Source organism: Heteronotia binoei, chromosome 5 (genome assembly GCF_032191835.1).
Source record: "Heteronotia binoei isolate CCM8104 ecotype False Entrance Well chromosome 5, APGP_CSIRO_Hbin_v1, whole genome shotgun sequence".
Taxonomy (NCBI): Eukaryota; Metazoa; Chordata; class Lepidosauria; order Squamata; family Gekkonidae; genus Heteronotia; species Heteronotia binoei.
This window is the reverse complement of record NC_083227.1, coordinates 97,129,212-97,150,773: the sequence shown is the minus strand read 5'-3', so window position 1 is coordinate 97,150,773 and position 21,562 is coordinate 97,129,212. Positions and strand designations below refer to the sequence as shown.

Sequence of the window (21,562 nt, the reverse complement as noted above, 5' to 3'; positions counted from 1 at the left end):
ACTTAGGTTTGTGTTCAGTACCTTGTTCTTGGGAGACAAGATGTCAATGTAAATATGTTAAGGAGAAAAGAATACATCCCAAATGGGCCACGCTGGCTAGGCTGTCCGGGAACTGTATCACATTGTGCCTGGGCTCAATTACTAGAATTGTTAGTCAAATTTACAGTTTTGATAGCATTTTTAAAATTATCATGTAGAGACGTGACAGATGCAAGACACCATCTTTGGATAAAGGACTTCAGTTTCTTCAGATGAAACCTTGAGATTTCTTTTATTCTATGTACTAAGTAGTAGCACTAACGTCACTAACAAATAATCACACTACCAGACTATTCTGCCTCTATGAAAGATCTGTTCATTTTACAACAGAACCAAGCAGAATCTAATAACAAAGCAAGCCACCTAGGCTGAAATACAGTCTGTCTCAAAGCAGAAAGACATATCAGCATGGAGTCAGATTTGACATTTTGTTTAATACGGTTCATGGCAGATGTCAGCTTGTTTGCATTTAGGTCAGTAGAGCACCTCGCAGAAATATGATGACATGTTGTTTACAAGTAGAAAAAGTCTATTGTCAAATAATCCTACCAGATTAAAATATTGTAGCCTGACTTTTCTTGTCTGTAAACATCATTCAGTCAGTATCATCTTATAAAACTATAGCTTCACCACTATTTGTTTATTCATAGATGTTTTAGCCTATAAAGCCCAAGGAAAACTAGTGATTTGGATTGCTATAGATGTAGCTAGCAAGATTTAAAAAAAAAAAAAGATTTGGGCATTTCTGAAGCTATTTTGGGGGATTATTTTTTCCTAGTATGAAAATATTTTAAAATCTTACTGTGCATTTTTATTTTAACATTACTTTCAACCTGTCACCACCATTTATCCTGTCCTTCCCATTCTCCCATTAAAACCCTTCCTGCAGGAACAGAGACGTTCATGTTAAATGAATCCTAAATTTGAAAGACAATTTCCAACTTCATGAGGGAATCTACATGCAAATGCAATTACTGTGTATGACAACTTATTAATAACATGCTTGCTAAATTATATGTGAGACCACCTTAAAGGTCAAAGTTGTTTTTACAAACATGCACAGATGTGTTGCAAGCAAATAAATCAGTTAAAAATATGTTTCTGATGATATCCCAATTTAACTACTATGACATCCCACTGAAGCAAAGGCATGTTAAATTGACCTTGAAAATCAAAACATCCAAGGGAGTCATGGAAAGTTCAGCCGAACTGACAGGTTTGCTTATTTATTTGTATTCCTCCTAGTAGCTGTAGTTTAAGGCAGATTCTGCAACTCTCTTGTGTCATCAGAAGATATTCCATAAACCATTATTATTATCGCTAGCTTGAAGAGTAATGTAGCTGTTTCTAGCACACAACAAAAAACCCTCTGTGACTTTAACAAATATATGTCCCCTAAACAGTTAAAATCTTCTGTGTACAGAAAGTTTAAACACCAAAACACCCAACATCTGGCTTAGCCCCAAATCTCCAGTATGTGTGTATAAATAGACAAAACAAAAATTGTGGTCTCTCCACCACAACCCAATAACTTTTCCATAATTTCTGTCCATTTGTAAGCATTTTTTAAAAATCATGGCAAGAGTTTGGTTACCGCTCCAGGTCGCAATTACAGTTGCAACTGGTGGGATTCTAGAGGGAATACATGGGGGTGGGGTACTGTTAGCAATAGTGCAACACTACTTTCAGGAAAAATTCAGAAGTGACATCACTCCTCTCCTCTCTAGGAATCATTGTAAACTCTATTATAAACTCAACTGTGGCCAAACTGTGATTTTTGAATTTGTTTTTCCCACCACAACTCAGAGCAGTTTGCTAGCATGAGATCTTCCACCATAGTGGGAGACCTGGCAATCCTGACCACAGTGTATGCAAAGACTCCTGCCTGGAGCCTCAGCAATAGCAGTGTTGACCAGGACAAGGAAGGCACAGTGGCAACAGTGTTGCTGCTGGAAGGAGTGGAGACCATCATTTGAGGGGGTATGTGGAGTTTCTAAGGAACCCTCACATACAGTTTTGGAGAGAAATTGCCTGCAAATACTATAAATCACTGGGGAGGCATGTCTTATTGTTTTTTTGCCTAAACTATCTTTACAAAACATACCACATTTGCAGATTGCAGAAAGATCAGGACTACACATGCAAGTGCACACACACACACCTGATCCCCCCCCCCCTTGCATTTAAAAAATAAAATTATTTGCACAGACTTTAAAAATAATCCATTCAAAATTGGGGATGGGTAGAGATGAAGAACACACTGCAGAAAGAATACATTATCCTTGCGATTTGAGCAGGATGTAGACTAGTGTGGAAACAAGGAGAATTATGAAGACCTATCTGATGTTTAAACCTCATTGTTTATGTCAGACAATGAAACTGAAATACAGCATACACGTTCAGAACAGCACCAAATTACTACTTCCTAGAGAAGGAAACAGTTCACAATAAAGGGCATAAATTCCAAAAAAACAAAACATTTTTTAAAGAAAAGCAAAGTTCCTATGTAGCACCTAGATCCAAGTCCAGAACTAGCACAAAAACAGCAGCATTCACCTCCACATATGCTGCTACATTTGCTTTGACTGAGGCAGTAAGCAAGTGCATTGTGCACCCATGCAGAAGTAGAACATCAGAAGGAAAAGGGACAATTTCCTGGACACAAGACATAAAGGCCACAGACCTATATGGATTTACTTGGTAGCTCAGTCAAGCTTGGGAATAACCTTGCCGTGCTGCTAGAACTCAGCCTCTTAATAACAACACTTCCACTTTCCGCTTCAGTTCAGCTCTTGTCAGCACCTAGTCTCATTCAAGATTTCCTCTTGAAGTACCCTTGGGATTACAATAAAATTACCAATTGATTATGTACCTGCTGTGTGATTCTTTTCATGATACTTAATAATGTTACGTCATTTAACAACCAATCCCCACACCAATAAAAACAACCAATTTTGCAGAATTAGCACACACACAAAAATACCAACAACCAACAACTAAGACCCAATATGTTTTTAATCAAACCCATAAACCCACTGAAACAGAACAGTCTTCATCTACCTACATCCTCCATGACAGCTAATCAAGGAATCAAGACAAGCAGAAAGCAAATAAATTTTGACTTCATACAGCAGAGTTAGCAAAATTGAAACATAACCCCAGCCTTAGGCAGTTACAGGTATATATTTCTGCAGTCTGGCTCACAAAAGCTTAGATGACAATGAATCTGTTAGTCTTGAAGATGCCACAAGACACTGCTGTTGTTCCAAATTTTGAGATCATCTATATTTCTATTGCTAGAATTTAATTCCAGTCTAAACTAAGAACCTATGAGACAACCACAGAAGAACTCAACTCAGTTTGTGCCCATTTCCTCAAACACATTTATAAACAGTAACACCCATGATCCTTTTCTCTTAGGTGAACAGTTCAACAGTTACCGCTCCAGTGTCAGTGAGGCTTGTCTAGAGCTACACACACAATCAAAGTCAAGTGTAGAGAGCTTACAGAATTAACTACTTGAATAGGGATTTTTTTTTGGGGGGGGGGGGTATTATGCAGTTACTAGGGAAATATCCTATCCTGCTTCAAATATATTTCTACATTTGACAGACAAACTACTGAGGCTTGAATACTGCCACGCCACATCATTACAGCATATGCCAAGTGGTTATCTAATCAGAAATAGAAATATAACATGTTAAATGCAACACTGTCATTTTCAGGCAAGCACTTAGCAGATAACTAATATGTGCAGTACTCTTTAAGTATGAGATAACAGTTGGTTTATTTTAATTGTTTGATTTTTATTGCCTGTTGCCTGATGGTCAAACCTCTGCAAACTACATTGAGCAATGGTGCTCCTTGGGAAAAGTTGCGATATAATGTTCTATTTAAATAAATACATACATAACCAAGGATTTGTTTATTCGTTGCTTCCCACAGCCCTCTCAGTTGTACTTTCCTCTAAGGTCTTTTATGCTTTACTAACTGGCTTCTGCTTGTAAATTTACAAATTACTAAATTTTATCAGGCTTCTGGATTCAAAAAATAGAATAGCAAACCAATAGGTCAGTTCTTTTATTCAAGGCAATGTTAAGCACACCCAATAATTGCATTTCAGTTGCAAGCATTCAATTGCAAGCATTGATTAACCTGGTTGACAAGGATAATGATTCCTTGCTAACAGCTGGCTCTTTTGAAATGAACCTGTGAAAGAATTTCTGCTGACTCAAGGCGGGTGGAATCTTACTAAAGACCCAGGCATATTTATAGCTGCACATACTGGCTCAGTGTATACAATCAGTGAATTACACTTGAGCTAACATTAGTAGCATCTGAGGTACATTTATGAATTGCTTCTAATTACTGTTGCTGCTGTTTGTTATGTAACAATAATTGGTTGGCTATCTGTTACTGTACTTTCACTATATCGCTAGACATCTAAAGCACTCTTCAAGGACAGTTTATCTAGCACCTAAAGTTTGTCAACTTTTTAGTATATGTCTCAGTCTATGGCCTAATAAGCCATCAGGATGGTTCACAACAATAAATTCTGTTTAATGAAAAATAGTGCAACCAAACAAATAATTAGGTAAAATCAACATAAAAATACACATTCATTTAATACATTGTACACTAGTATAAGTTTTATTATGCACTAGTATAACAGGTGCACGGTGTTTAAGTAGGGTTACCAGCCCCCAGGTCCCAGAGGGGGATCCACCAGTTTCAGGGGGTTCCTTTCCATCACAGACCAGGTGGTCAGCGGGGAAGACTCCTCCCCTAAACAAGGACGTCACCATGCAACATCTCTGATGATATAACCCAGAAGTCAGGGACATTGTGGGGGGACACTCTGGTTTTGGGTCAAACTATGGCTAAAGCCCAATTTAACCATAAGAGTTTGCCCAAAAACCAGTGTCCCCGTGCAACATCCCCAACCTGATGACATCACTTCTGGTTGACATCATAATGTCATGATCTCATGCGACATCCCTGCCCACCCCCACAAACCACCCCTCAAATCCCCCTGCCAGAAGAGTGACAGGATCTGGCAACCCTATGTTTAAGAAAATACCAAACAGTATATTATGTTATTTAGAGTTTCTAGTAAGGTATATCTGAGCAAATAATGAAATCATAAACTATACGTTAGCAGCAGCCAATGTTCATAAACTGGGAAGCAGGAATAGCCCTCTACAGCTGAATAGCAGTTGAAAAATCCCAGCCAAAGAGGTACAACTGCAGAGGAAGCATTAGGGGGCACAATATTCAGGCCTACTGCAGGCTGACTCCTGGTCTGTCAACAGCAGCTTGCTGATTCCAGGCGCCTACCTAATTTCATTAATACTTGCATCTCCCACAGGAGACAGCATCACATCTCCATTTGCCTTCTCAGTGACCTTCACCTCCCAGCATACCACCTCACTGGCTGCTACAACCATGCAAGCTATTACAGCAAGGGGCAAAGGCTTCTCAATTGCCCAGGGCAGGTCACAAGGCTGAACCTTTACTGAATACAGTAAATACTGGTTTCTCTGATACCCTGACCTGAAATTAAGGTAGCATTTGTTTGGTTGAAGTAGAGTCCAAGACAGCAGTATCACCTCATTTTCTATATTTGGTGAACCAGCTTTATCTCCCCCCCCCACCCATGTAAACAAAAAAATTGACTATTCCCATATCTTCTATTTCTTTTTCTCTAAAGTTGCAACTCTAAAGATGCTGAAATCACCTTAACTGTGCATTTAAGCCACAGGCCTCTTCTTCCCCTGCCCTCAACACACATAGCTAAAGAAAGAAAGAAATATCCCAATATCCTCCATTTCTTCCTCTCTAAAGCGGCAAATCCCTGGATACCAAAATCTCCTTAACTTCCAGAACATTATATGTTTCAGTGATCCACAGGTTGAAAGTATGGGTTTTAGGCAGAACTTCCAAAGGTAACAATGAAAAACTAAAGTAAGGCAGTAGAGGGATGCTTCTGCATGAGAAGTAAATGCAGGATCGTAGCTACAAAGGGGCCTGTGGGAGCACAGCCCCCTGACATCTGGGCAAGGCCCCTAACTTTGGGCCCCTCACCAGTCCCCAAGGCCTTTGGTCCCCTTCCCACCACCCTCCCTTCCCCTTCACCCAAATCCTGTGTGGGGTGGGTGGCAGAAGCAGCCCTCATCTTCCCGCTGCCAGTTAAAGGGCCCGCTGATCAGCTGATCATTGGGCCCTTTAAATGGGTGGAAGGCCAGGACTGCTTCTGCCGCGGGTCAACCCCTCACACTGTTTTAGTGGCGGGGAAGGGAGGGCAGCATTGCCGAGCCAGAAAGCAAGCAGCAGCTTCAGTGCCCCCCAGAGGAGTCATCCGAGGCTGGCACCCCACTCTGGCACTCCATGGAAAAGGAGGCATTCACGATCACTCCCAAGCTTTTCACCTGTTGGGCTGACACCAATGTGGCACCGTCCAAAGCTGGGAGCTGGATGCTTCAGAGCTTCTATTCCAACCTCCCATCACCCTGCCTCCTGGGAGTGCCCCCCACCTCTGCCTCGCAGGCTGGCCCAGGCCCTGCCCACCCTCAAGCCCACCCTCCCGAGACTCCCCCCCCAGCGCAGGTGAGCAGGGGTTGCGTAGCTGGGGGGGCACACTTCAGCCCCAAACCCAGACATGCTCACTCACACGCACTCTCTTTCTCTCCAGGTGGGACCTAGGGATCCCCTGGAATTACAGCTTATCTCCAGACTACAGAGTTCAGTTTCCACAGAGAAAAATGGCTGCTTTGGAAGGTGGACTCTATGGCGTTGTACCCCACTGAGGTCCCTAGGTGATAGGGAAGGAAGGGCAGCAGGGATGAGAGTGGCAGGGAAGGAAGAAAAAACTCTTTCCCCGCCTCTCAAATAGCGTGCAGGGCCCTTTAACTCACAGGTGGAGGCTGGGGGTTGCTTTTGCTGCCAGCCCCATGTGCTATTTGAGTGCGCTCATTGCTGCTGCTCTCCCTTTCCCATCACCCATGGGGTGGATGGTACTTTGATTTGAAGGGAATGAAAGGGAAGGCTATGGGGTGGGGCTGCTGAGTGCCCCCTAAACATTTAGAGACCCCCCCTACCTTCCATATCCTGGCTATGGCCCTGAGTAAATGTCCCAAAGTCTCAGAGAAAGAGAGTTGGCAGTCTTTGTAAGAGTGGAGAGGATGAGACCATGCAGTTTAAGCCTAACTGGCAGTGGTGGGGGGGCACTGCACTCTCATAGTTCATGCCTCTTACAGCCAAATAATTGTGATTGAATCTTTCTGCAACAAAATCCTAGCTAGTCACTATCTTTATGCAAGAGTGCTATGATGACGAGATTAACCTATCAACTGCAACACTGAAGAAACTCTTGTTTTCATTGTCACAAAGCTGCTTTATGCTCTTTGATGGTTCACAACACCTCCACTACACACACACACACTCACTCTACTGTTTCTACCTGAAATAGAATACAGAAACATTAATCTTTATAACAACTTGTTTGAAAGCATCCCTCCCTGGATATAGTTAGCCATCCTTCCCAAATCTGTTTTTCATTTTCCAAAACAAAATTTACGTTTTAGATTTGCAGAAATGTGCTTTGCGGGAACATGCTTGCACTGTGCTTTGCTTGTGCTTCTCTTTCAAGTGGATATCCTTTTATGATTACTTTTGATACAGGCAGCTAGTTTATCAGTGCCCAGTTTAAACGACGCTGAAAAGAAAATACTATTTGTTATCAAGGTATGTCTGCTAAGCATATTTGCTCAATGATCAGATCATGAAAAGGATGAAAACAGGAACATATACACATGGGACAGAATATGTTTGTATTTCTTAGTGCTGCCATTATGACCTAAGTGAATGTTAACTATTTAAAATCTATTTTAAGGTGGCAAGGAATAAAATAAGATACTAGTAGCTAAATCAAATGATTGTTCAGTGTTCTATTATAAGCAGAGAATCTCCTGAATCCAGGAGCAACTAGGTCAAAGATGAATGCTCATTGTTTACTTATCAACCGTACCCCAAAGATCTTTATTTAACTTGAAAGACAACCATCAAAGGACATCATTATGATCCAATCAGTATGCAACCAACTATTCTGAAGTGATTTCTGCTATCTTTTAATCGGGAGTAGACAAACTTACGTAAATCAGCACGTGGCAGAATTACTGCATGTTTAACAAACAAAAATTAAAAAATCCAAAAACAGAAGGAAACCTGTATTTTATTTATGAAAATATTTATAGCCCACCTTCCCTCATGGCTAAAAACAGCTTACAAATAAAAATGAAAAACATCACAATTTATAGTACACGAAATAAAACCCTAGACAACACTCCCCTCCCTCCCCCCAAAAAGATGCCTGCAGTCTATACCCCATGAAAAGTCCTGCTAATAAAATGGTCTTGCAGTATCTCTTGAAAATTTCTTAGGACAATGCCTGATGTCACCTCCTCAGGGAAACTGTTCCATAAAATAGGAGTGACAAGGGAGAAGGCAGGAGCTCTCGTTGATCCAGGTAGTTTACCTTAAGTGACAGCCTGAGGACCATAGGTGGCACACAGGGAAATATAGGAAGTAGGGTTGCCAGCCTTCGGGTGTGGCCTGAAAATCTCCAGCTTTTACAACTGATCTCCAGCCGGCAGAGATCATCAGCTCCCCTGAAGAAAATGGCTGTTTTGAAGGGTAGACTCTATGTTGAAGCTCCCCCCCTTCCCCAACTCTGCCCTCTCCTGTCTCAACCCCGAAAGACTCCAGGTATTTTCCAACACAGACCTGGTAACCTTAACTGGAAGTGACAGTCCAGTAGGTATGTGGGTCCTAGGTCATAAAGAACTGTTAACAGTTATAACCAGCACCTTAGAGCAGGACTCAGAAACAAACTGGCAGCCAATGTCGCTATTTTAAGATAAGCAAGATATGTCCCAACCAGCTAGCCCTCAACAATAACGGGAATGCCACATTCTGAACCAGGCATACGCAGGTATTACAGTTGTCCTGGCCTGTTTACTAGAAACCAGAATTTATCAAATAACAACTTTATCTATCATAACCAGTGTGAAGTTTTCATATTCTGCAATGACTGCTCTTAAGGGCCGATTATATTAATTTACTATAACTATATTTATAACTACGTATAGAGTTAATTTACCCAAAGCTTAGAATGGGGGGGATCAGGTAAATATTTTAAAAACACCACATCTGAAGTCTCACACTATCATCATCAACATTATCATATTCAAGAATAATCCCAAGTTTCTACACATACCCCCCGTCAACCTTGTGGCTACCCCCGACCAACCTTCTGGCTACTCCATGGTGTCAGAAAGACACTTTCTACTAATTTCCCTTGCCATGTCCCCAGCCCTCCATTCACCATGTTTTGATCCCACCTACCCACCCATCCTGCTGACACAAAGGGTTCAGGTACTCCCCATCAGGGACATGCTGGTTGGGAAAACAAAAAGTATATCTGAGGAAATGCATATACTGGTAGATTGCGCCAAAAATCAAGTTAAAAAGCAACACATGACACCCAGCTGGGAAACAGCACTTCTTTCTGCAAATACTCTCATTTTCCAGATCTATTAGGACAAGGAAGAGCTTTAAGTAGGTGAGTGACAGGTAGAAAGACCAACCCACTTTGCCAGAACTATTAGAAGTTGCTGCTTGAGGCTATTAAAAAGGAAAAGTCCTGATCTCAGGAACCTGTAGTCATTTCACGGAATGTTCAGGGCATGATGAGCATACAAGGGATGGGAAAGGTCAAAGGAAGAGTTAATTGAGTAATCAGATGTGGAGGCTGGACCAAATTACCAAAGAATGAAGGGGTATGTAGGAGATGGGAAGAAGATATATGCCCTAAATTTGCATGTTGAGCAATAAAATAAAACCTTGCATCTATTACACCATAGAATAACACACACTTGTAATACATACTCATAACACATGCTCTTCCTTCCCACTAATGGGCACCTAGTTCCAAACTACTATACCATACTGGCACACAGATCAGAGGGAACTGCACAAGGCTACTGCTGGTCCAGTATGGCACTAAGACTGTTGAAACGGTAATTCTAAGAAGTGCAGTAAAATTATATATCATATCGTATTATACATCACCTGCATGGAGTTGTTAAACTTTGCACAGTTGTTAAACTTTGGGTTTTTCACTATTAAATATAATGATTAGAAAAGATTCTTTTTTATATAAAAATCAAGAAGCTAGAAATGTAATGTTGTTGTACAGAAGGTTTAATTAAATGTTTTAGTTATGCAAACTCTGTGCTCTTACTCTTTTTTCCAAGAAAAGTGAATATGTCAACAGTATGGTGTTATGTTGTTGTGAGAAAGTTTATATAGACAGTTTTTATGTTGTTAATTAGACTGGAAAATGGAGTAACTGCCTGCTTTGGAGCTTGGCTTTTAATAGCATAATTATGCAGCTTGGTGCTCATTAGCATAATCACTAGCTAATGTATAATTTTCATAAAGGGTGAGAGATGGCTAAACATTTTTCGCATCTGTTTTGAAAGATGCTCATAAGAGGTTCAACTGACCGTGAAAACACTGCTTTTTAAAGGATATTAAGTGTTTCTGTCTTAACCATACCATTCAGCAGTCTGGCAGTTTACAGTTCCTGTTGTTCAAAAATATTGTCTGTTTTTAGGGGGGTGGGGTTAGTCATACTCTTAGAACAACTGTTAATAACAACATCCTTTATGTCTGATGTTCAAAGAATATTTTTAGAAGTTGATATACTTTGAGGGTGTGACATAATTGCTAACTATTTAACATTTTTGTGATGAAAAACAGGCAGCTGAGCATGAAGTAGTATAATATAAAAATATATTTGTAGTATTTTATATGATGTTAGTTTGTAGATCAGGGATATATAACCACTGTCTCTACCGTAACTGAGGAAAGTCCAAAGATGTAGGTCCAGATACCTCATCTCCCACGCTTCGTAGTTCATACCTTCCCTCATATACTACATTGGTCCCTTCTGGCAAGTTACAGTGGTTGTCCTTTCTTTCTATACACATTTGAATTCCTAGAAAAAACTAAACAGCAATTCCACTAAGATGCTTCATGTGCTCCCAACTCAGCAAGCTGTAGCAGTGATCATTCACCAACTAAAAGCCAGATGTTATATTTCTATTCATCAATTTCATTTGTCTGATACTGTGAAGAAAATCTAAATGAAATCTTAATTCTTTTACTAAGGTAGACAAATAGAGCCCCCAGCCTTCTCAGAGATTCTGACCCTGGAGACCATGAAAACTGCCACAACCCAAAGAGTAAAGAATTAAAGGAGCTCAGGATTTAAATGGGGCACCATCCACAAGCCCCACCCCTCTCTCCATTCACCACACCGTCTGTTTCTTTTCTTGCTTAAAAGGGGCAATGCATACATTTCTATTCAGACTGAGCGGGCTGAAGTTGAATCCAACGAAGACAGAGGTCCTTTGCTTGGGTCGCGGTGCCCTGGGAAGGGAAATCCCCTTGCCGATTTTTGACGGTGTGCTGCTGAAAGCGGCACATAGGGTCAAGAGCTTGGGGGTTCTTCTGGAGCCTTCACTATCAATGGAGGCACAGATAGCGGCCGCTGCCAAGTCCGCGTTCTTTCATCTCCGACGGGCGAAGCAGTTGGCCCCCTTCCTAGAGCGCCGTGACCTAGCAACGGTGATCCATGCTACGGTCACCTCGAGACTGGATTACTGCAACGCTCTCTACATGGGGCTGCCCCTGTGCCGAACTCGGCGGCTGCAGCTGGTGCAGAACGCGGCGGCTAGGCTGTTGTTGGGACTCCCAAGATGGGAGCACATACAGCCGGGGCTGCGCGAACTGCACTGGCTGCCAGTGGGATACCGAGTTCGTTACAAGGTGCTGGTTATCACCTTTAAAGCCCTATATGGCCGAGGACCTGCCTACCTGAAGGACCGTCTCTCCCCATATGAGCCCCAAAGAGCATTGCGGTCGGCTGGAAAAAACCAGCTGACCGTCCCTGGGCCAAGGGAGGCCAGATTGAAGGCCACCCGAGATAGGGCCTTCTCTATTGCTGCTCCACTGCAGTGGAATCAACTCCCGGTAGAGGTGCGGGCCCTGCGGAGTTTGGAACAGTTCCGCAGGGCCTGTAAGACCCACCTCTATAAACTAGCCTTCAACCAATGATAAACTAGGAAATGCCTCTAAAAAATTGCTCTTGGTTACTGAATTTTATGGAATTATTGAAGATCGAATGTTTTAGCACCATTGTAATTTGTAAATTTTAACTTGTAATTTGTCTTAACTTGGATTTTATTTGCAATTTATGTAATCTGATGTATAATGTATTTTATGTTGTAAGCCGCCCTGAGCCTGCTTTGGCGGGGAGGGCGGGATAGAAATTAAAAGTTATTATTATTATTCTTTTTTAAAAAAAAATCAAGAAAAGTCTTTATATAGTTTTCAAATAAATGGGGAACATTAGCATCCACACTAGCATATGACTTAACAAATCTGGATCTTTAATGCACATAAACACTTATGTACAAGGCCTACTTGGAAAACCCACACAAGCAGAAATGGGAAGATGCAGCAATAGCATACTGTAAGTGTAGATATACTATTCCTCAACTTCTTTCTACAGATTCTCCATGCCAATTACACAGAAGGGAACAGAAAATAAAGTCCACAGAAGAATTATAAAATACAAAACAGGAAGAGTGGGAGACAGGGGAAAGCCTACAGAAGAATTACAAAACAGAACTGAAGAAATCAGTTCACACATACAAATATTGATTAATCAAGTGCTGAATAACCTTAAGTCAACAAAATAGGCAAATAACCATCACTATTATTTGTTGGTAACTATTTGTACAGTGCCCACTAAGTGTTAGAAACAAACAATCACAGGTCAGTGTCAACATCAGTGTTTGAAATGGTTTATATGGGAATTTTTCCAGATTCACTTTTTTTGGCATCTGGTTTCTTTTTTAACAAGCACTTAGCAAAGCTTGTGGTGGCATAGTTTATGCACTGAAACTGGATGCAGCCTGAGTAGCTAGTACACTGGATGCACCCTAAGTAACTAGTAAAGTAACTAAAATGTCTCCTCTAATCTTCAACTGATAACAGGCGGCGATCCAATTACCTGCTTACTATAACCCTTGATTAACCCTTCACAGTGATATTGCATTTGCACCAGGAGTAACATTCAGGCATCTTTTGACAATGCAGTAGAAACGCTGTGGCTCTTATGAGTCTAATGTCAACTGACTGAAAAATCAGAGAAAGTCTCAAAGTGGGATTTTAACAGAACACCAGGCAAAGGTTGTCATTGGTGTTCTTATTTCATCTCAAAAACACGAAAGCTAGTTTTCTGAATCTTCCATTTGTATCATCAGAAGTTATTTTATAACTGATCTACTTTGGAGGAACTATTAATAATTTCTCCCTGTAACTTGTATAATGCCCTGATCTAGATAGCCCAATCTTATCAGATCTTAGAAGCTATGCACGGTTGGGCCTGGTTAGTCTTTGGATGGGAGACCACCAAGGAAATCCAAGGTCACTATACATAGGTAGGCAAAAGCAAACCATCTCTGAATGTCTCTTGCCTTGAAAAAACCATGGGGTTGCCATAAATCAACTGTGACATGACAGTAAAAAAAATGTTAAACTCTTTCCAAATTAACAGAATTTCAACAATTCTTCCATGCAAAACTTTATGAGAAAGTCCATATACAGATAGCACAGAGTGAATCCATTTAGAAGTCACTTATGGACTAAAATAATTCTTAAACCATTTCAGTTTATTTACGTATTTTATCTAAAAACTACAGAAAGCTGATTGGGCAGAACCTAAGCCAAGTACATAGCATCTGTACTTTACCAAGACTCAGAGTGAAGCCATAAGTTCTGTTTTAGACTTACGTTTTTCATCATCAGCATGCACTAGGGATGCTGCTCTTGACAAAACATCCAAAGGAGTCTCCATTCCTGGCAGGATCCTGAATAGAAGAGGATAATATAATATTACTGACTGAAGGATTAAACTACAACAAAAGGAGCTAAAAATCTCTTTCGTTAAAAAGCCAGTGGACAATCATAATATAGGGGCTTCATTAGCAACACCTTGAACAAAATATAGCACATCATTTTTAACACAAAATAAGTTTACTTGAAAATTAATACACAAATTGTTTTATGTCCAATTTTAATTAATCTTTACTGTATCAGGTATGTATGATGTGCAGATAAGCTTCCCAATGGCTAACTAATGCCTTGCCAACATCAGACTAAGGTCCCTTTCATACAAGCTTTTTAAATTCATGGCTTTTGTGGACAAAGGATTTTTCTAAGGTTCCACATATGCAGAAGATGAAGTGCACCCCCTCCCTCAAAAAGTCAGAACAGGTTTTGGAAAAATCCAGATTAAGGCTACAATAACTGTGGGAAGACAATGTTTTATCCTTAAGGTGCATGAAAACTTTTTTTAAGCCTGTTTGCCTTCAGAAGACAAGTGAGTTAAAACACCCATATGAAAAGGACCTTTAAAAGCCATTTATGGTAACCATTTATGATAATAACCATTTACGGTAATGGTTGTGCTGGAGGACAGGATCTCAGCACCAGAGATATCAGAAGCTACCAATCTACCATCTTGTCTTGGTTGTTTCTACAAACAATGGAATGTGCCAGTTAATCATCAAGAAAAGGCGCTGGTCTGTTTTCTAACTTACAGAAGAAAGATAAGTCCATGAGGTGGGAGTTCAGGTCTCTATCCACCCGACATCCCTTACTTATTTCTCACAGAGGCTGTCCAGAAAAAAGGTAGTTACCAACAGGGTATATACAGATAGTCTTGGTCACCCTGCTCACCTATCCATTGCTTTTGTTACACTAACAGGACAGAAGATCAAGGGAAATCTCTCCATTTATTCTACTGTAACTCAACTGGCATTCCCAGAGCACTGCATGCTTAACAAGCCAAGTCATCATTGCTATGCAACATTTAGCTTAAATGTTTACCTTAAAATTCATGAAACAACCATGCAGAAGTCCCAGGTACCTAAAAATGTGATAGGAATTTGAAATATGTTCCCAATGCTTCCAAGAGTACATAATAATCCATCACTCTAAGTGTTTTACAAGTATACAGAGACCAATAATAAGAAAAAGATAAAAGAAAGGCAGGCACAAAACATAGTTTTTTAAAAAAAACTACTATTGCCAAATAGATATGTCAGCTCTTTAGGAATTTTATAGACACCTAGGCAGATCTGCTCAGGCACAACAGCTTAACTCACATCCATGGCCTTACTACTAGCCCTTCCGCTTACCTTCTGATCTTGACATTGACTGCCTGCCAGGTTCCACAGCAGGATGGCAGCCTGACTCATTCACAGCCCACTTGCAGCTCCAATATGGACCAGGATAACTTGGACTACTGCTGTTTCTGCCTGCCTCTATGTGCCTAAACATGATGGCTCTCTTCAGACATCACAAACAAATCAGGGTTTATTCATGATGAGCACATGCCCCATATCCTTGGGTTTGCACACTCCCTTTCTTTTTCAGCTCCTCTGCTACCTGGAGCTGTGATTTAAATCTTCCTTGTTTAAGATTTTCGTCTTTGATTGAACTTCAGTTTGTTATGACTTCAAAATGTGGGTGTTTTCATAAATTGGAGTATGTTTCTTTTTGAATAACTGGGTGTCTAAACCAATCTGTGATTTAGAATCCCCAGTACTCAGAAAGTAAAAACCACATCTGGACACCACAACAAACTAGGATTAGATGGAAAGACAAGAAGACTTCAAACTTGGATCCGTGTGTGAGAGCAGGAGAGAGGGAGCACATGAGTCCAGGAATAAACCAAATTAATGTTCATGACATCTGAATGCAGTCTATGGGTTTTGGGAAATATCATATTCCTTCCACTTCAGGAGTGCTCCTTTATCTTCCTGTCTCATCAGTTCATAAAATATTCATGGGAGACCTCAAACAAGCCACTAAGGGCTGTTTTTAAGTCTGATCTCCATGCGACCCACCAACCACTCCACTGTCCAATCCAAACTGAAGTGTGATTAGCAAAAGAATATTCAGTAGAAATAGTCATAAGCTGACAATACTCAAGAACCTCCACTGACTCTGCTTGCTGGCAGAGAATGCTGCATCCCTCTTTTCTGCAAAAATCTGATGGTTCCTTGTCACTTCAACCAATACTTTACACACAATATTGTCACAGCCTAATAGTTTCAAAAGAACTTCAGAAGATCAGAAATTTAAAATTATGGAAAACATTCAATAACGTCCATGTAAAAATCTCCATTAAAGGCCTACCTCACAGGAGCTCCCAGCATTTTAGTCTCACCTGCTCTCCAATTATGCCAAACTATAATTTAGATATGATCTGCAAGAGTGGTTTGCTAGTGGAAGATCTTGCCGCAGGGTAAGGAGGTGGACTGGAAGGATTTCAGGTTCTATGACTACTGATAAGCAAGCAAGTAAAATTGTAAAAAAATATTTTAAGGACATATTGGGCTTTTCAGCAAGTGTTTTCACCCTGTCACAGAAAAAAAAAAAGCCTCATACTCCATTTTACATAAAAGGAACCACTGTTTGGTTTCGTTATAACTCATCCTTAATTAGAAAGCAAGCTATGGTTTTCAATTAAATCTGTCTGTTTGAAATTAAAGTGTGCTGTGTCCCTGTGGGAAAAGGTTGAGTTAAATGATCTTCGGACACTTACACTTCTACATAACTACTTAATTGTGGCTGTAAACAATCTGCAATTGTTAACTGTCCTGAAAGAAATTCTGCAATGATTCAGTTTCAAAACTAAGCCAGTTAGTTTAGTTTTCTTACTTCAGGTCGCAACATTCCACCATGTTGCCAGTTCATACTGTTGGAGGAGTCTGCTGAAATTGGTTTGTGTGGAGGAAGTTTTAGACCAAGCAAGAAAAGCAACACATTTCCCATCCATCACTACCAGAAACATATATATTTGTGTTTGTGTGTGTATGTGTGTGTATATATATATATGTATGTATATGTGTATATATATATGTATGTATATGTGTGTATATATATATATATATATATATATGTATGTATATGTGTATATATATATATATATATATATATATTCTGCAAGCTATATCATCTTCACATTCCTTCATGGCAGGAAGTAACGTCTTGCACGCCTTTGTGGCTTTTTCAGCTCCTGTCGCTTATTGACTTGCAACTCATATGACATTTTGCCTTAAGGAACTCCCCCATGCAGTTCACAGTCTGAATGGGTGCTGAATGTAAACCAAGTTACATCACAACTGTTGAGAAACTTGTACCTATAAACAATGCAAACAGCATCCATGGGATGCAAGCAGTATCACTACATCAGTTTTCACAGAACCAAACCAAAGCAGAAGATGCCCCTTTGTTCATTTTTGACTAGGCAACAAATAGCAACATGTTGAAAGGACTTTCAATACAAAGGCTCTCATTGGTGTGAAACTATAAAAAAACCCCCTGGAAAACAGCCTTATCGTGGATAAAGCAGAAACTCTACCCATGAACAGCAAAAGATGCACTGGACTTGGAGAGTCAGAAAGGATCGCAAGGGATGCACAATCCAGAAACAGAGGACAAGAGCAGACCATCATGGCTATTATGGTCCAAAGTAGAATGGTAAACTATCACACTGTCTCTACAAGATCTAGCAAGTCAAACCTTGCCCATTACAGAAATCTGTGGACCAGAGAGTACTGCCAGTCTTTTAGGTCTAAGGGCATGTGGCAAGTCTAGACACATGCAACAGGGGTGGGGGAAGGACAGGGATTGCAGAAACAAATACAGAAATGCACTTGTGTGCACTGCAACTACCATTTTGTGCTCTCCCAGCCCCACTCTTTCTATCTCTTCACCTCTCCTTGTAAGGTCTCTTTTTCCTACAACCAAGAAGGGATGTTTTGTTCTAAATCCAATATCCAGCCCTCAGCATGTAGCTGGTCCTGAACTGACTATTGTGCCAGTGTGCTCATGCTCAATATGTAAAGGTAGACTGCCGTAAAAGTGGGTGAGGCACTGTGAAGAGAGCTAAAGACTGGGCTTGAGAAAAAAAGAAAAGCACACTTCTCATGAAACCAGGCAGCCTTTCATTCTCAGATAATTAGGCAGGAGGGCAACCAAATCAAATCATACGTTCTGGCCCAGACAGGTTCCCTAAGAATTAGATTCAGGAATCAGAGCTCTTTTTCTCAGATATTCCCCTCTGGATTTCTTTGGTCTAGAATATTCTTAAGTAAAAGACAGGTTAAGCCCTCAGAACAAGATATTTCTGTAGAGCGGGTCAGACTCGGCAGTGTAACTCACCCCCTTATCAGCACCCTCTTTGCGTGTATATTTAGATCACAAAACGATATAAAAAAGCAAGTTGGAGGCAAAGATTTTAAAAATCTCAGCTCTGGAGGTCCAGGGAGACTAATTTACCACCAGAAAGTAATGTCAAAAGTTGGGTCCGGTAGCGGCACAATACCAGCATCCCTTGGACAGTGTGGGGCCAGTCTTATCACAGTCGCAGCCCAAACAACCCGGCCTGCAGCGAGACCGGGCTGAGCCGGCTTCGTCCCCAATTCTGCCGGAGCTCCTGCAGGGGGCCGCCCAGCCGTTCCTAAGCATCCGGGGAGCGAGGCACCAGCCTACTCGCTCCGCGCTCCCAGCTCCCTCCGACCAAGTTGCACCGCGTTTCCGCCGTCTCCCTCCCCCCCCCCCCCGCCCCTCTTAGCGGTGCCCCAGTTTACCAGTTTGCACGAGCTTCGCGCTGCTGGGTCGCTTCCCCCTCCTGAGGTGCCGCGGGGCCAGGAGGGAAGCCGCGAACAACGCGGTCGCTGCCGCTCCACCAAGTGCCGCTTGCCTCTCCGGCCGCCGGGCTCGGCTGCGCGGGCTCTGGCCGGGGAGCGCCCTGCTCGGTGATTGGCTGGCCGCTCGTCTGGTCCCCAAACAATGCGAGCCTTGCCGAGTCAGCAGTGGCGCTCGGAACCCCGCGCGGAGCGCCGCCGAGCACTAGCCGAGGGAAGAATCCCAGGAATGATGGAATTCTCTTCCTAGCAGGTGGGGAGAGCCCGGCCGCCCCATTGGCTGGCAAACTCATGAGATCAGCATATATTAGGTTAATCAGGCCTTGACATCACATCCTCAGCAGGTAGAAATTGCTCGGGGGAAGGGAGGGAGGAGGAGAGACTCTCCCTACAACAGAGAAGAACAAAAAATTCTCACTGAGCTGAGCTCGCCTTAGTTCCCTCCTCCAGAGTTGGGTTGCAGCTGGCAACGCGTCCCTTTTGACTGGAGCTTAGATACAGAGAGCGGGCTGGCTTGTTGGGCAAACGACAGCCGTTTCTAGTGTGGGGCTCTCATGGTGCGGCTCTCATGGTCCGGGAAGAAAAGGAACCAGGTTGGGCTGGAGCAGTTGCTTGTACTTTTTTTTGACGTTACACGAAGCCTTCGGTCTCCTGGAAGCCGGTATTGCAGCCAAGCTACTGTTTCAGACTATGGTATTCTGCAAGCAGAGAGGGGGTTTTTTTTGTTTTTTTTTGGGGGGGGGGGTTACAATGTGTAAAGAGCAAAATTAAAGAACTGCTTGACTTCTGTACGGTACTCTTAGTTTGTTTCTTTTTTGTTTGGGGTGCCAGTACCTATTATGAAGAGGGGAGGGAGTCTGTTACCTACAGGGCTAATGTGTCCAAAGGCTTATGCTTATACACAGAAGACATTTCCAGTGATAGCCAAGTATAAGCCTTTGAACAAACCACCCTTAAGAGCTCTAGAGGCCCCCCAAAAATCTGCTTTGAAAGGGTTAACCTGCTTCTGTGATTGGCCTTGGCAGTCTGTTTTAATGCCTGACTGTAGCATTGGTGAGTGAACCCAGCAGATCATCTGTGGTTGCAGAATAGCAAGGAAATTTCCTCCCTGCTAATTCTGTTGCATGATTTGGTAGCCTTGATTATTCCATTGTGAACATTTCCAGGTAAATATTATTAGTCTAGAATTCAGCTTGAAATGTGTTCTCTGATGGCCTTTTTTCTGATAAGATTCAAAGGACTGTCAGGAGGGGTGTTAAATATAGCATCCATTACAGGGAGCACTACAGAAGTTAATGCTATTGCTTTAACATCTATATGGAAGCGCTGAATGTGGTAATCTGTAGCTTTGGGGTTGGATGTCATCAGTATATAGAATACACTCAAGTTCATTCTCTTTCTCCCTCTTTTACCACCCAGGAGTTGCTCTCTGTCTCTTGAACTAATGCCTTGTGGTGCTCCTGGGTCCAAGCCTACTTCTGAAAACATGTTGGATGTTGTTAGGAGTGCGTTTTGTGTGTAGGTTCTCATCTTGTCTACATAATCCAGCCTTGTTATGTAAATCTGTGCTTCTTTAATTTCCATGCTTTATCACACTAACTTCAGGTGATGCAGAATGCAACTGACTGTATCTTAACTGGGACTGCCAAGTGTCTACAGCTGCCCAAAAGTGAGAATTTTAATTGCCTATAAAATAGGGACCTTTTCTCTTATTTTGTCTGAAATGTGGCATGGAGGGTTATAGTCCCTAACAATTTAATCATAACTGATCAGAGAAAACAAGTATGTTTTTAATTGAAAGCAATGGAAAGAAATAATGAACAGAATGTCATGTCAGATATTGTTAAACCAGTTCTTATTTATGAATTTATTTGCATTTTCCTCTTCAAAATTGGGGGTGGGGACTGAGCTGGGCTTTAGTCCTTGAAATACAGAATACTATCCTGAATGTACAAACCTCTCATTACACTTCTCATTACGACCCTAAAATCAAGGTCTAATTTCACTCTTTCATTGTTAGATCCTGAGTCTACTTATTTTTCTTTACCCTAATCCTTTCCCATTTGTGGTATACATTACCACAACTACTTGTTTTAGCACCCTAGTGCTTTATAATCAGAAGGAAGCAATTGAGATTAGAGAAGCAGCAAGGAGAGCTTAATTATTTTCCTTTCTGCTGGTTCCATGTCCCCTCCTCTGGGTAGTTTCCTATCCCACAGAGTCTGAAATAAGCATATATTTCTGTGTTAACATAGCAGTAGAAGCACCTGACCAAGATTAAAGCAAATAATATCCCATAGTGAGCAGGGAGAGGATTATAAACCACTAAAGTATGAAGTCCATGCTGCCCTCATGGTAAGCAGCATATGGTTATAAATGTAGGTTCACAAATGTCTGAAAGTGAGCAAAGTGAAATATTATGCTGGAAAAAGCAGCATAGAAAAATTTAAAAAGCTACATTGTCCTAGCAGGATGCCGCTTTAATATGACCTCAGCCACTCGTCTTTTTGAATGTAGTTGCTTTGCTGGAAAATAGATCACATCAGTTAACAACAGAAGCAAAAATAATTGGATAGAATGAACAAAATATCACTAAAGTAAGGTGAGTTAATCAGCTACCCTGGACAGTTTTCAAGTGGAAAACCATCCTAAGAAAAGAAATGTTGGAAAAA

The 21,562-nt window shown here is 41.4% G+C and overlaps 1 protein-coding gene across 1 annotated transcript in view; it reads right to left on the bottom strand.

Annotated features, from left to right (window-relative positions):
* VGLL4 (vestigial like family member 4) overlaps nucleotides 1–19,166 on the bottom strand; it is a 163,350-nt gene extending 144,184 nt beyond the window's left edge. Inside the window, exons 1-2 of the mRNA XM_060239873.1 lie at nucleotides 18,834–19,166; nucleotides 13,963–14,039 (exon numbers count right to left, since the gene is read on the bottom strand). Coding sequence (XP_060095856.1) covers nucleotides 13,963–14,026 — 64 coding nt within the window. The 5' untranslated portion in view covers nucleotides 14,027–14,039; nucleotides 18,834–19,166. The remainder of the gene's footprint in view (nucleotides 1–13,962; nucleotides 14,040–18,833) is intronic.
* Between the last annotated feature and the right edge of the window lie 2,396 nt (nucleotides 19,167–21,562).